Source organism: Rhinoderma darwinii, chromosome 4, assembly GCF_050947455.1.
Source record: "Rhinoderma darwinii isolate aRhiDar2 chromosome 4, aRhiDar2.hap1, whole genome shotgun sequence".
In the NCBI taxonomy this organism is placed as follows: domain Eukaryota; kingdom Metazoa; phylum Chordata; class Amphibia; order Anura; family Rhinodermatidae; genus Rhinoderma; species Rhinoderma darwinii.
This window is the reverse complement of record NC_134690.1, coordinates 138,568,955-138,583,336: the sequence shown is the minus strand read 5'-3', so window position 1 is coordinate 138,583,336 and position 14,382 is coordinate 138,568,955. Positions and strand designations below refer to the sequence as shown.

Genomic DNA, 14,382 nt, shown 5'->3' with positions numbered 1-14,382 from the left:
CTTGTGAAAGTAGTAAACAAGCACCGATCAACGAGCTGCTATACCGGGCCATGTAATAAGACCTTTTAATAATGAAAAGAAAAGCCTTTACACAGTTGGATCTTTTGTTGCATTTTATGGTCTATTTTGGCAGCAGTATCTAACATTAGTTATCTATACGTACTGCAGGTTTGAAAGTCTGCTTGTCTTTTCTGAATATCATTATCACTGTCTGCCTCACAAAGCATACTGCGAGTATTTTCTTAAAGGGACAGTGCCATGATATTTTTTTTTTTTATTAATTTGTGTTTTTATTTAATAAAATATTATATTGACTATTTAATTTTTCACACACAAAGGTTTTTTTATTGACACTTTCTTACTGTACTGGGGGCTGCCATGTTTTATTTCATTTGTGTATGTGTTTCTTAACGACACATACACAGATGGAATATGGCAGCACAGAGCATAGGACACAATAAACGGGAGCCGTTCATTGCGTCTGCCATCTGGCTCTGAACTGCGCAGACGCAGTTCAGAGCCACCCAGCAGAGAAGCTGGTTTGTAGGGAGATAGCAGGCGCCATTATGAAGACCGGCTGCACTGCAGGTAAGGTGTGTGTGTCTCTGTCTGTCCCTCTCTCCCTCCACCGACGCCCCCCCCCCCCTGTCACTAGATGTATTGTCAGTGTGGACGGTGTGCGGACTGTGATCGGGTGAGGAGGTGAGGTATCCATCAGCAGGAGGTTGGGGAGGAGACTGTCCGCAGCAGATGGTTATTCCTATCACAGAGTGGTATGACAGTCTCCTCTACTGCGGAGGAGACTGTCAGCAAGATTGTATGGTGATGCTGGAGGAGACTGTCAGCAGTCTCCTCCATCATCACCACCCATTCTTGCTGACAGTCTCCTCCATCATCACCACCCATTCTTGCTGACAGTCTCCTCCAGCGTCACCATACAATCCTGCTGAGTCTCCTCCAGCGTCACCATACAATCCTGTTGACAGTCTCCTCCAGCGTCACCACCCAATCCTGCTGGCAGTCTCCTCCAGCGTCACCATAAAATCCTGCTGACAGTCTCCTCCAGCATCACTGTCCGCAAGATTGGGTGGTGATGATGGAGGAGACTGTCAGCAGGATAAAGACATTTAGCAGGAGAGGCATGTAAAATGCGCAAAACAAAACGTGTCAAATACACATCCCGTAAACGTCCCGAAAAACGGCTGAAAAATCGGAAGCAGAACGCCTCCAAACATCTGCCCATTGGTTTCAATGGAAAATACGGCATTCTGTTCCGACGGAAGTTTTTTTTTTACGCGGGCCATTTTCCAAAAACGGCACGTAAAAAGGCGCCTGCCAAAAAGAAGTGTATATCACTTCTTGGGACGTTTTTGGAGCCGTTTTTCATTGACTCCAAAAACTCTGCCAAAAAGGCGAGTTTGATTAAAAAATGGCTGAAAATCAGGAGCTGTTTTCCCTTTGTTTAGTAAGCGTGTGAACATACCCTTAGCCTTTTGGTGTGTCCTATAGCTTCTGCCAGCTGCATTTCAACAATCACACCCAAAATGGCAGCCGGACTCTGCTCAGCAATTTGAAGACACTTTTCCCTGGCTTGTAGGAGGGGGATGATATTCCCTCCCACATTTACAGCAACTGTGAGTTGCTTTGCCTTATTCACCTTGCTGTAATTCTGGGAAGTGCTCCCTCTGGTGGCCAACATAGGAAAACATGTCAAATTATTATTAATACTTTCCGCCATGTGGAAGGAAAAAAAAAATACAGCAAAAAACGTATACAATATAATAGAAATAAGTAACTTACTTTTAAAAAAAAAAAAAAAGTTTAATTCGTGACACATTCCCTTTAAAGGGGTTTTCCAGTCCTAAGAAAATGATGGCCTATCCTCAAAATTGGCCATCAATATCTCAACGGTCGGGGTCCGGCATCCCCGACGATCAGCTGTTTTGAAGGGGCTGCAGCACTCGTACGAGCGCTGCTTCCTCCTCATTTCCTTTGCTGTTCACACTGTGAATCGCCGATGCACTTGTAGTGGCGGTTCACAGTATTACAGTCTTGTCCCATTGAAGTGATCGAGAAAAGGCTGTAATACTGTGAACCGCCAATGCACGAGTGTCGGTGATTCACAGTGTGAGCAGATAAGGAATTAGTAGAGACAGGGAGACATAGACATAGAGACATAGTCATATTTATGGCGGCAATAATGTGGTAATATTTAAACCTTGTAAAGTAGGACTCTTGTAAATATGTTGTGCAATATATGTGCGGCTACTTTTGTGTTTTTTTTTTTCTCTTTTACACACCCATACAAGTTTGCATTAATAGGTGTAAGGTTTAATTATACTTAGTAGGACAAATGCAGATGTAGCCATCTTTATCGTGACTGATAACTTGCTGCAGTGTGACATCACACAACAAAAGTCACTGAAAAAGTCAAATTAAAGTTTCTTGACACTTTGTATTTAATGCATTAAAAGTCAAGATAAAGATGGCTACATCTGTAACAATTAAATAATTATAACCTTTAAAACTAGAAAATATAAACATTTAAAATCAGCTGTGACAATCTATCCGAGCAGAACTTATAGGGGTTGTCCCACAAAACGCATGTATCCCCTATCCACAGGGGGTCGGACCCCCAGCGATCACACGTGTTTCCCCTATCCTGCGGAAAGAATGATGTCATTTAATCTTCTCTTAAAATGGTAAGCCAGGATTAAGATTTAGATTAAGATGGCTGCTGTACGGAGCTATGCCATGCTCTGTAGAGTCTACAAGGAGGAGGGCATGTACAGACTGAGCCACAGCTGCAGTTACATGCCAGCCTGGGGACTGCAGAACTGATAAAAGGTAAAAAAAAGATTGATAAAAATCAATTACAAAGTTATTTAAAGGGCCACCTCAATGTTAAACATTTATGAGATATCCACAGGATATGCCATAAATGACTGATAGGTGCGGGTCACACCTCTGGGAACCTTCACCTATAGGGAAAATGGGGACCCCATTAGCCCATTGACGTCTACCGCGGTTTTCTTAGAAATAAATGTAGAAGTGACTACGCTTTTCTCTTTCCGTAACTACCATAGACTAATGTGCAGCCACCTCTCTATTAAATTCTATGGAAACGGTAGCGGCCATGAATCGGCGAGTCACTGGACCCCTGTTCTGCCGATAGGTGGGTTTCCAGAACACCCCACACATGCACGTACAGGTATTTATGGCATATAATGGGCCATAAATGCTTAAGATGGGAATACCTTTAATTCTGGGCAACACCTTTAATAGAAACAATATTGTTGCAGTTCCTTAAAAATCATCTTTATATAGAAAAAGCAGACGAAGCCGACAGAGCTCAGACTGGAGAAACGGTGGTCAAGGAGTTTTTCAATGAGATTTCTAGCTGCTATGGGAACCTCTTCAATTTCCATAATCTTCAAATTTTTCCAATTTTAAAAAATGCTGGCCTATCGCTTGGATCCTGGGAAGGTTTGTTTTTCTCAAATGAATGGGGCAGTGCTGCACAGCCGGTGGCCAGAAGTCAGCGCCTCGACCGCTTCATTATGAGGATGGGTGGAAATACAGGCATGTACAGATGGATATAGGCAGGGGTGGACTATTGGTGCAGGGGCCCAGTGGGTAAGGGTGCCCACTGTCAACTAAAAACAGCCTTCCTCTGTCTATTAGATCACATGGAAATGTCTAAACTGAAGAACTGTATGGCTAAAAATGACTTCTAGATGGTTAGAAAGACACAAGGTGATTTATGATGAGATATTTGAGATCATGGGGCCCATATACTGATCTCGCACAGGGGCCCTCGGCTTTCTGTATCCGCCCCTGCATATAGTTATGGCTTGAAAATTGCCTTCTTGCTATTGTAATGGAGGTTCTCCAGGACTAGGGCTATAAAGTTTGTAAGATCTTCTGTGCCACATTTGGGTATAGGTGCCATAGTGTTTATTTACATAGAACATCTCCCCAGATGAGGAATTCATACATGGATCCATAAATAAGCCTTTCTTATCAATGGGCATTCTCCATGTAAACAGATTTTAATACGGCTATATGGGTTTATTACAGGTTCATCATTTGTCATGCGATTGTCCTTTTCAATGTGGAAACATTTTTTGGAATTGTTCTTTTTTTCTTCTTTACGTGTGTGAATTATTACAGAACATTTAGTACAATCCGTCATTCTGAATATATGATAATTTTCTTTGTAGCAGGTAACCATAAACCTGAAGGATCTCCAGTATTGCCACACGATGGACCGAACGTAAAAGCTGAAGACAATATGACACGGCCAAGTCGGCCAGCTGTAAGTTCAGCATCACAAATCTCTCATATCTGTCACATGTTGTCATATTCCTTTTTCTCCACAAGGTGTCCTGATGACTCGCACTCATCTGTATCATTTACTGTATTCTAACTTAGAACAAAGCGTTTTCCTGCCATTTTCAATTAAAAATTCATCTATTTTTGTGTAACTATTTCTGTTTGTTTTTTGTTTTTATTTAACACTTTCATCATCTATCTTTACAGGATTGTCTTCAATTATTATTATTGTTTAGGATTCAACATTTGTATGTTAACTCCGTAAACACTGTTACACAACTTGCGCATGTATATATTTGTATATATGTGATATATATATATATATATATATATATATATTTGTGTGTATGTATGTGTGTGTGTATGTATATATATATATATATATATGGGTATGTATGTATGTGTATGTGTATATATATATATATATATATATATATATATATATATATATATATACATACATACCTATTTATACAGAAAGTGGGATGAGCCTCACAGGTATCTTGTTCAAACATGCGAAATTGACTAAGGATCCTTTTACAACGGCCGATTTTGGCCATAAAAACCAACACTGATCAATGAGACAACTTGTTGATCGGCGCTCGTTTGCTCTTTTCATAGGGAGCTATGATCAGTAATGCATGGCGACGGGTGATTGTTACTACGATTGCTTCTACCCATGCATTTCCATCATTTCGGCAGCTTGTCTCTCTGTTTACACAGTGAGATTGGCTGCCGACAACGATAATATTTTGTGCTGGATAAACGATACGATCAGCCGATGAATGAGCGTGTTTATTTTTATCTGTCACTGCAATTATTATCACTGTAGAGTTCCCTCGTATCACCACTGATGTTAAGAATTGTATAAGTATCAGGTGAGTGATCAGTATAAGGAGAATTATTAGGGTATGTTCACAATGTGGCTTTTCAGATCCACAGATTATTGCCACGGATGATCCAGCCGATCCGCGCGCGTATTAGCCCCATTGTTATTGAATGGAGTGGCTTTTACGTGCAGAATCCATGGCAATAATGAATATTACTATGGATTCACTTGTATTAGATCGCACCTAAATCTTCAATGTGTGAACATGACCTAATGGTAATGAAAACCACACACAATTTCCACTAAGTAAAGGCTTATTTACACCAGCCACTTTGTCTTTTAGAATCATTACAATAAGTGGCTAATGTAAATGCATTAACAGATCACTGATCAGTAATATCACTTTTGTATATTCTTGATCTTGCTGCTATAAAAATCAATATCTGAGGCGTAAAGTAAATTCTGCTTGTAGTGAAATTAGAATGACATTCCTCACCTGGCTGGGAGGAAACTTTCCACCGCTGGCTGCCAGGATTGTAATGGAAGTGTCCACTAGATCCTCGCCAAATACTTTCATACTGCCAATTGTTTGTCGGAGGTTTGAATAGTTGTTGCATGTACAAGCACTTTAATGAGGAGCTGTCACCGCTCCTGACATGTCTGTCCTAGTAAATACTTGTATTCCCTCTGAACTAAAAATTGTTGCGCCCCCTCCCTTAGAAGTCCGGGTTGTGGCGTTCCTCTGTTATTTCTCCTGAAAATGTATGAATAAATTGACAACTTGGCGTTATCATGCCCCTTGTTAATCGGGTGTGTTCCGTACACTGTCCGCTTACTGGACAGTGTCAGAGTGTGTATGGACACATCCCGTTTACAAAGAAAATGGTAATACCCAGTTGTTAATGTACTCATACATTTGCAGGAGGCATAACAGAGGAGCGGCAGAACTCAAAATTCTAAGAAAAAGTGCTCCAGAATTGTTGTTTCATGGGAAATACACACATTTACTAAAACAGACATGTCTGGAGAGCTGATACTCTTTATGTCTTTGTATTGTTACTTATTTAGGTGATTTCCATGAATAAATTATTCTTTTATTTTAGCTACAGTTTTATAGTCAAATACTTGTCCCTCAGAATACAACACTTGTAGTTATCTTTGATAATGCACCTCATACATGTGCGTTTCCTTTTAATATCTTTGTTATATGTTTTTCAATGTATTTAAAGAACGACCAGTGTGATAGTCCGCTAGGTATTACTTCTTCATGTGCCATGAATTGCCATTACTACTAATCTATCTATTGAGCTGTATTCTCCAGTTTGCTTTTTCTTTGTTAAGGGACATTAGAAAGATGACAGATTTGTGAGTTACACAACATAAAGTCTGCTGGTGCTTTACATCACTATTCACTGGTTTGGCAGCTCGGTATTGTAAGCGCCAATTCTAGAAGGGGCTTTTGTATAATGGCTCCTGATGTTAAGCGCGTAATGTTAAGCGCGTAATGATAAGTCTAATGCGAGCAGCAGGAGGAGAGGTGAGGTTTTATGAGATAAATGTATTTTAATTTCCTATGAATGATGAGGGTGTAGCAATGTCTGAATATACTATAAAATCCAGTACGGCTTACCGGCTACAGTTTAGATTTAATTCTAACCTATATAATTTTCATTATGGCTTTCCAAAAAAGATACAAGTTTCATGAGACAATTATAAGTATCCGGCTACAAACTTCTATGACTAAATGTTATTTTTGAATTTTTTTTTTATATTCCTACAGTCTTCCTAAAACAACTACTGGTCATATTACCCCTATATTGTACAATATAAGGCTATGGTGCATTACTTTACAAAAATATATCTTTTTTATATATTTCTAGGCTGTTATGAGGTGTAGCGTCCTTTTATTTTTACAAAGCAGAAAGCGTCGTTGTGTTAATGTTTTACTTTCTTGGTGATATCACTGCAGGATTTGTGACTTAATATTAACTTTGCTGTGCAGAACATTCCCGTAGTGTAATATTCAATGATGTATGTTTGCATTACATGAATGTATTCTAACTTGATGTAAGAGTAACTTTATAGCATCATCCTGTTAATATTTCCGCAACACGTGTTCTGTGCGCTCTTTGGCGAGCACTTGGCTGTGCATCTGCCCATTCTAAAAGCTTGACGAGCATGTAACTAACACTTGTATTTTTAACCTGCTTCCTTCCCTGTGGCTTTCCCTTGACCTGCTCTGCTTTCTCCGATGCTGATTATCCATCCCTTACTCAAAGAGCTATAAGAAAGCAATAGATGAGGTTAGTGATCCCATTTTCTAGTCCACATTGTGACCCGTCCTCTGTAGGGTCTGAGTGTACTCGGCAGGTTTGTGTCTTCATTTCACACTCACTGACTTCCATCCACTTGAATAGAATCACGTGCTGTTGACAGACTCCCAGTTAGTGATATTCTTCGGTATTAGGAATTGTAATGATTGACGTCGGGAACCATCTATTCGAGTCTGAAAACCATTTATAAGGACGGAGGAAAAATAATCCAATAGTGTGGGCTCATACACCTGGCACCAAAGTTTTCCGTTCATGTTTTAAAATTCTGTAACGTTCTCAGTTGAATATTTGCGTGGGTTAAACCAGATCTTAACCAGCATCTGTCATAAGAGTATATTGCCTTTAAACTAGGGGGCAGTCTGCCTGACAGCCGGTTGTTCCCAGAGATACTTATTGGCTTTTACTTTGTTCCACCCATAAATTAATCTGGTAAACGGACACGATATACAGTGCGCCAATCTTGTCTTTTGAAGTCACGTAAAGTGGGCTCTCTCATCATCTACTTGGTTAACCCAGTATGGGCCCATTTGTAAATTCCCCTTTTTAATGTGCACCTGTATCATGACATTGAAAAGTATTCGTCTTCCTTCACAAATATTCAATCCTCTAGTCTTCTGCCACCGATGTAGTACAAAAATACTGGATGGAAACTGTTGCCAAAATTTACCTGACTGTTTCCTATGGGGTCAGTTTTGTGTTTTATAGCATCAGGATGCCTCACTGAGCCAAAGAGAGAAATGTTGCACGCATTGTTTCTCTGCCCAGTTTATAGATACAACTTTTTCATCGGTTGTGTCCGACCGAGGCAACAAAAAAGACTTGCTGGACACCATTGTTATATGAGAACCCATTAAAATCCATTATTACATGCTTTTTTAATAAAAGTACATAAAGTTCTGTCCGGACAGGCAATTTCTATACACTCCAGTTTATATAATCCCCTTTACCAGTCCATTCATTTGTAACGTGACTGATCTATTACCACACCTTGTTAAAAATAAGCCACTGTCCCAGAGATTGGTGATCTGTTACTTACATACAATTGTAGCTGACAGAATAGTTTTTCAATGACCTTTTATACACGTTGCGGAGTATAGAAATCTTAGTTTTGGCTATATATAACTATAAGTGAAAAAAAATGTCAGCCAATCCTTAGTTGTAGTATGTAGCTAGTTTTTGTGTAATGTCTGTTTCTCCATCTCCTTCATGCGCTTATTTTTTACTGAGATCGACTAGTTTAGCAGAATTAAGTGCCAACATCCCCTCCTCCACTGCTTTTCTGTTCATTTTGTTCAATGAGTTTCTCATGGCATTGGATGCTGTATCTATGGTTGCCACCTGTTCATTTTCCACTGATCGTGTATACTCAGTGTGACCTCCTCATTGACTGGGAATTACCGTTTATATGATATTTTAAAGTAGTATATAAGAGCGTTGGCATTTACTGCATTTAAGAAATAATTATGAAAATAGTAAATTAATGAAATATACAAATGTATTACCACTGAGAAAGGTGGCAACTGTAGACCCATTGTCGCAGTTGTGCAATAATGTATTATAACCACAACGGGGATGACTAAAGGGGAGGGCTGACAACTTCTACATATCTACAAATTAAGGCTCTGTTCACACTGGTGCCATGGCTTCCATTTTTACTGGATCCATGACCGAAATGAGGGATCCATCATGATCCATTATGATACATTTGATAGATCCGTCATGATGCATTCTGTTTTGTTTTGTTTTTTTTAACCCTTATTGACGTATTGGTTTTGGTAGTTTTCTGGATTTTTTTCCCCGGACAGAATAGTGCAGCAGTCAATGCTATTCTGACCTTTGAAAAGCAACAGAAACCTGATGCGAAATGTGTACAGAGCCTAAATGTGCTCTTTCCAGGACCACTTAGGCTCTGTTTAAACTTGCATTAAATAATGCAAGTTTGAACAGAGCCAAAGTGGTCCTAGAAGATCACATTTAGGCCCTGTTCATATTAGCGTATGTCTTCCCACTAGACACTAATGGACCCCGTTAACTTTAATGGGGTACAGGGAGGGTTCGGTATTATTGACAGCAAAAGTGCTGCAGACTGTGCTGTTCTGTGTACAGAAATTAATAATTTATTGCTGGGAACCAAATACCCAGCACATCTCGTGATACGTTGACACCACGAAGCCCTGCCTTAATTTTAATGTCCCAGGAGACAGTTACTGCCCCTATTGACAGCCCTCCCCTCTATCTCCTGCAAGAAGAGTGTTGGCTGGATCAATGCAGATTTCATATCATACATTGTATCACATCGGGATTTGGTTCAGAATAGCAATTGTTTCTAATTGAAGTGTCAACCTCCTCTTGTTTAGGTTCACTATACAATACCTTATGTAAGATGGTTGTTCTTTGATGCTTTTAAGTTTGGGTTTTCACCCAAGAGTGATCTTTATGATGGACTATGATTTCTTTTGGATGAATTATTACTGACATCACAGGAATAGAGTTGTGGCTTATAGGGAACATGAGATAAAGTAACTTTTTTAGAATTTTTGTATACCTCATAGTTTTGCAGTATTAAGGAAGCAGGGCCTGTGAAGCGTTAAGCACCTAAAGGGACTCCTGTATCAAAAGTGTCCAATAGAAAAAGTGGGCAGTTTACCCATAGCAACCAACCAGAGTCCATGTTTTATTTTGTGGTATAGTTTAGGATATGGCCTCTGAACTCTGAATTTATGAAGATCTTTTTAGTGGTGGAAAAATGTTGCCTATTTAGGTACATTGGCCGTTTTCTACAAAAACGTGCAACTTAATGCCCTTTTACGTCGTTCTCGACACGCGTAAATTATAGTTGGAATCTCTGCCAGCTCATACCTATCATAGCTTTCACTTTGCGGCGTACAGACCACACAAGGTGCAACAAATGTATTAAGAGATGTGCCCCTCTTAATAAATTTGTCGCATATTACTCCAGCAGGCTTTAGTCGAAGACTGGCATATAAATCTTGATTCTTAGTTAATCTGACACTTAATTTTGCTATGGGCAACAAGGACATTGTTAACACATGATGGCCAAAGACTGCTTCGTAGACTACAACAAGGGCTATGGGGCACAGTCAGAACATTAAAACTGTAAGATGTGGGCTGGGGGTTAAATTTTTTATTTAGGATATAGAAAATAGTTCAATAATGTCTCCGGCTCACCATTATACTAGTTATCCCTACATGGTATATATGGCATGTTGTGTTATTGTCGGTGTCTGGAGATCACATAGACATTGTGCATGTTCGCTTGTAGGTCACTGCATGTCTGAGGAGAGAAATTCATTTTGAGGGCTGCTGTGTAATGGTGTCCACTAAGCGCAGAAGACACGACTCGCTGCTTTCATGTCTGGGCTGCTTGTCATTGCTTATAATTGGATGTTTATGTGTACGGTGCCGTTCTTGTGAATGAAGAAACCATGTCTCCTCTTTCACACATAATTGGTCAAGAAACCTGGGACATATAATGAATGGATCCCGAGTTTCATATATTATCCTCTCCTTTCATACTTGATACCTTTCTACAGGCTGTTATCTCACAGGCAATGCCTGCGGATGATGGAAAGATCATGCCGCGGAGAGTGAAAACTAAAAACAAAACGGTAAGAAAACTTCTTTCTTGCCTTTTACTACACGTTCTTTCACACTGATATTTAGCACTGGAAGCTGACAAAAAAGTAACTTTACTATCAAATTCAAAATTGTTATGAAGCTGAAGTCGTTCACTAGTAGAAAGTAGAAAGAGTAGTTCAATAGATGTTCAATAGATGTATGAGGACTTCAAAAAGTTACACTATTGAAAGTTTATTTTACTTTTATTGATTTTCTTGGGTAGTAGCACATGGGCAATATTACAGTCATATATAGATTGACAAGATTTTTGTGGTCTGCTTGCTTGATCCTAGCCAAAGTATCTCAAAATACATTTTTACACTGATATATAGGGACTGGGGTTCCCTTAGAACTTATTCGCGCGAACAGGTGTCAATTTGGTCGTGAACAACTGCTGTTTTTCATGGCTGTTATGCACCCGTGTGGGACCAGAGTCCACAGAACCCTCATAGACTTGAGTCTATTGAGGGATCCTTGAAAATGGGCAAAAAAGGGCATGTCTTATTTTTTTCACGGGCCTTTCATACGGTCCGTTAAAAAAAGCGGCCATGTAAATGGCCTCATAGAAGTGCATTGATTTTAATGCAGCCGTGTTACGGCAGTTTAAAAAAAATGACCGTCACACGGCCGATTATCCCGTTCGTGTGAATAAAGCCTTACCATAAAACAGGCTTATTACTTATTTTCCATTCTTCATGTTTTCAGTATATAGTATATACATTTTGGACTTGTTCACATATAGGACCACTTTTACCATTTTAGAGGTTTAAAAACGGCTGTACTTTCCAGTGTGAACAAGATTATTGCCTGCTTTTTGAATTTCACAATGCAGTTATTATATGGTGTTAGTCATATTAGATAAATATTAATTTCTTTAAGAATTCACTTCTATTTAAACCACTGACATACCTGAAAGCTCTGAGCGCATATGGAATGGTTAAGGGAAAATTCATAGTGTACTCCACACTTATCATATAGTTTCAGCCCTGGAGTTTCCTGAATAAATCCATTTAGGGCCTGTTTACATCGACATTGTAGGCTTGTTCGTGGCCTCTGTCGCAGATCTGGCCAAAAATACTGGAAACAATAGTGCAGCATGCTGCGCTATTGTTTCCATTAAATCCACAGACACCCCAAGAGAACCCATTAAAGTCAATGGGTTCTGTCGGCCGCTGGTGGTGTCCGTGGTACAAAGCAAACACTTATTCACTGTATTCTCGTTGTTCTGCTCCGCTGACTGAGTAGAAAAACCAACGCAGGTGTGAACCTGCCCTTATACATGTTCTCAAATGATTATTTTGATATAATAACATAAATAATAAACAGTCCTAAACATCCTATTGATGGGATTCAAGGACGCATTGAGGATTTTTTTTCTTTTTTGGCTACTCTGTAACAGCTGAGCCACAGTCCGATGCTGCAGCTGCTCCTTGTATGAATATTTGTATTAGCATTGCTTTGGTCCAACAATTTATTGTCTAAAAATGAAGCACCACCAATACACCCCCCCCCCCCCAACAAAAACCATAAAAATGTAAACGTGTAATTCTATTTAATGTGTACACTTTACACCTCTATTTATTGTCCATATGCACAGATGCAGCACAGCTTATCTTGACTCTGATAACTTGCTGCAGCGTGACACAGCAAAAGCCTTTGAAAAAGTCGTTAAAAAGGATCTGTCGCTAGTTTATTAATTCCCGATCTCCTAGCTAATCTAATAGGCGCTGTGATGCTGATAACTACAGTGCGAATAGCCAGACAGGAGGTGACTCTTTTCACTCTGGGCGGTGTAATGTTTTCTGTATGATGCTGTCCAATCAGCATACAACTTCTCCCCATTCCCTGCCCAGCAACACCGCGTGATTATATAGTATACGGCTTCCATTCATGACCGTGTTTTCATCTGGTGATACCTCCGGGTGTTTCACAGCTAGAACTGCGATCCTGGTGGCATATGAAAGATTAGAATCTCATCTTTCATGTGCCACTGTTCTAGGTGGTCCACAGCCGGAGATATGGCTACTTGAAGTGATCCCCCTTCCCTCCAGCCTCAGTCTCTCACCCTGTGTGAAGCAGCTTCATGCTGATAGGACAGCGTCAGAGGCTGTGACATAGCTCCACCTCAGGAGAATCGCTGGTGTTGACACCCACTTGTCTAGTATAGCCTCATTTCTCATTTACATATTTAGAAAAAAGCTCAACTTTTAAAATATCAAACGTTTTGGGATACAATTTTCACTAGTATTATCAGTGTGACCACGCCTATTAGATTAGCTAGGAGATTGGGCATTACTAAACTAGTGGCAGATCCGCTTTAAAGTTTCTTGCCACTATGTTTTTAATACGTTAAAGTGTAGCCAAACGTTTGACAAACCTCTGACATGTCACAGTGACATGTCAGAAGTTTGGATTGGTGGGGCTCCGAGCACAGCCGCTTAGTATCTGTTCGGCTTTCTCCGGAAATAAATGTATCAGTGTACGGACTCAATAGAAAGCCTATGAGCCCGTACTCCGATACATTGACTTTCTGGTAAAAGCCGAACAGACACGAAGCGGCTGAGCGCTCACACGAGCGCTTCGGCTGCTTCGTACTAGCGATTGGTGTGGGTCTCCGTGCTCGCACCCCCACCAATCCAAACTTCTGACATGTCACTGTGACATGTCAGAAGTTTGTCAAACGTTTGGCTACACTTTAAGATAAAGATGGCTAGATCTGTAGCTGTGTTTAAACTAATTGAATGAAGTAACAGTTTTTATATCACTTTTCTTTCCTTGGCTGAGAGTTTTTGTAAATTGGAGCGTTTGCTAATTCTCCTTTTAACCCGTTAGTGACCACCAATACGCCTTTAAACGGTGGCCACTAATGGGCTTTAATCCGATGCATACGCCTTTTCACGGCGCTGCATTGGAATAAATAAACAGAGCAGGGAGCCGTTAAATCTCCCCGCTCTCAGCTACCAGAGGTAGCTGAGAGCTAGCAGCAGCCCTGCTCGAACGGGCGAGATCTATATCAGTATCGATCTTGCTCGTTTATCCCCTCAGATGCGGCACTCAATTGCAAGCGCTGCATCGGAGTGGTTTTGGAGAGAGGGAGGGAGCTCCCTCTATTGCCATCCTGCGATAAGATTGCAGGCTGTGGGTGTCTTCTATGGCAGCCGGGGGCCTAGTAAAGGCGCCCAGGTCTGCCTTTAGTTAATGCCTGCTAGGCCATGCCAGAGGCAGTTGACCTAGCAGATGCCTGTC

General features: G+C 40.3%; 1 protein-coding gene across 14 annotated transcripts in view; it reads left to right on the top strand.

Moving 5' to 3' along the window:
* The window catches only part of TNIK (TRAF2 and NCK interacting kinase), a 286,263-nt gene that overhangs the window by 232,477 nt on the left and 39,404 nt on the right, over nt 1-14,382 (top strand). For 8 of the 14 annotated variants that reach the window (XM_075861602.1, XM_075861604.1, XM_075861606.1 and 5 more), the window contains 3 exons: nt 4,224-4,318; nt 7,444-7,467; nt 11,052-11,126. In XM_075861602.1, coding sequence (XP_075717717.1) covers nt 4,224-4,318; nt 7,444-7,467; nt 11,052-11,126 — 194 coding nt within the window. The remainder of the gene's footprint in view (nt 1-4,223; nt 4,319-7,443; nt 7,468-11,051; nt 11,127-14,382) is intronic. The other 6 variants (XM_075861603.1, XM_075861614.1, XM_075861612.1 and 3 more) reach the window with 2 other exon arrangements.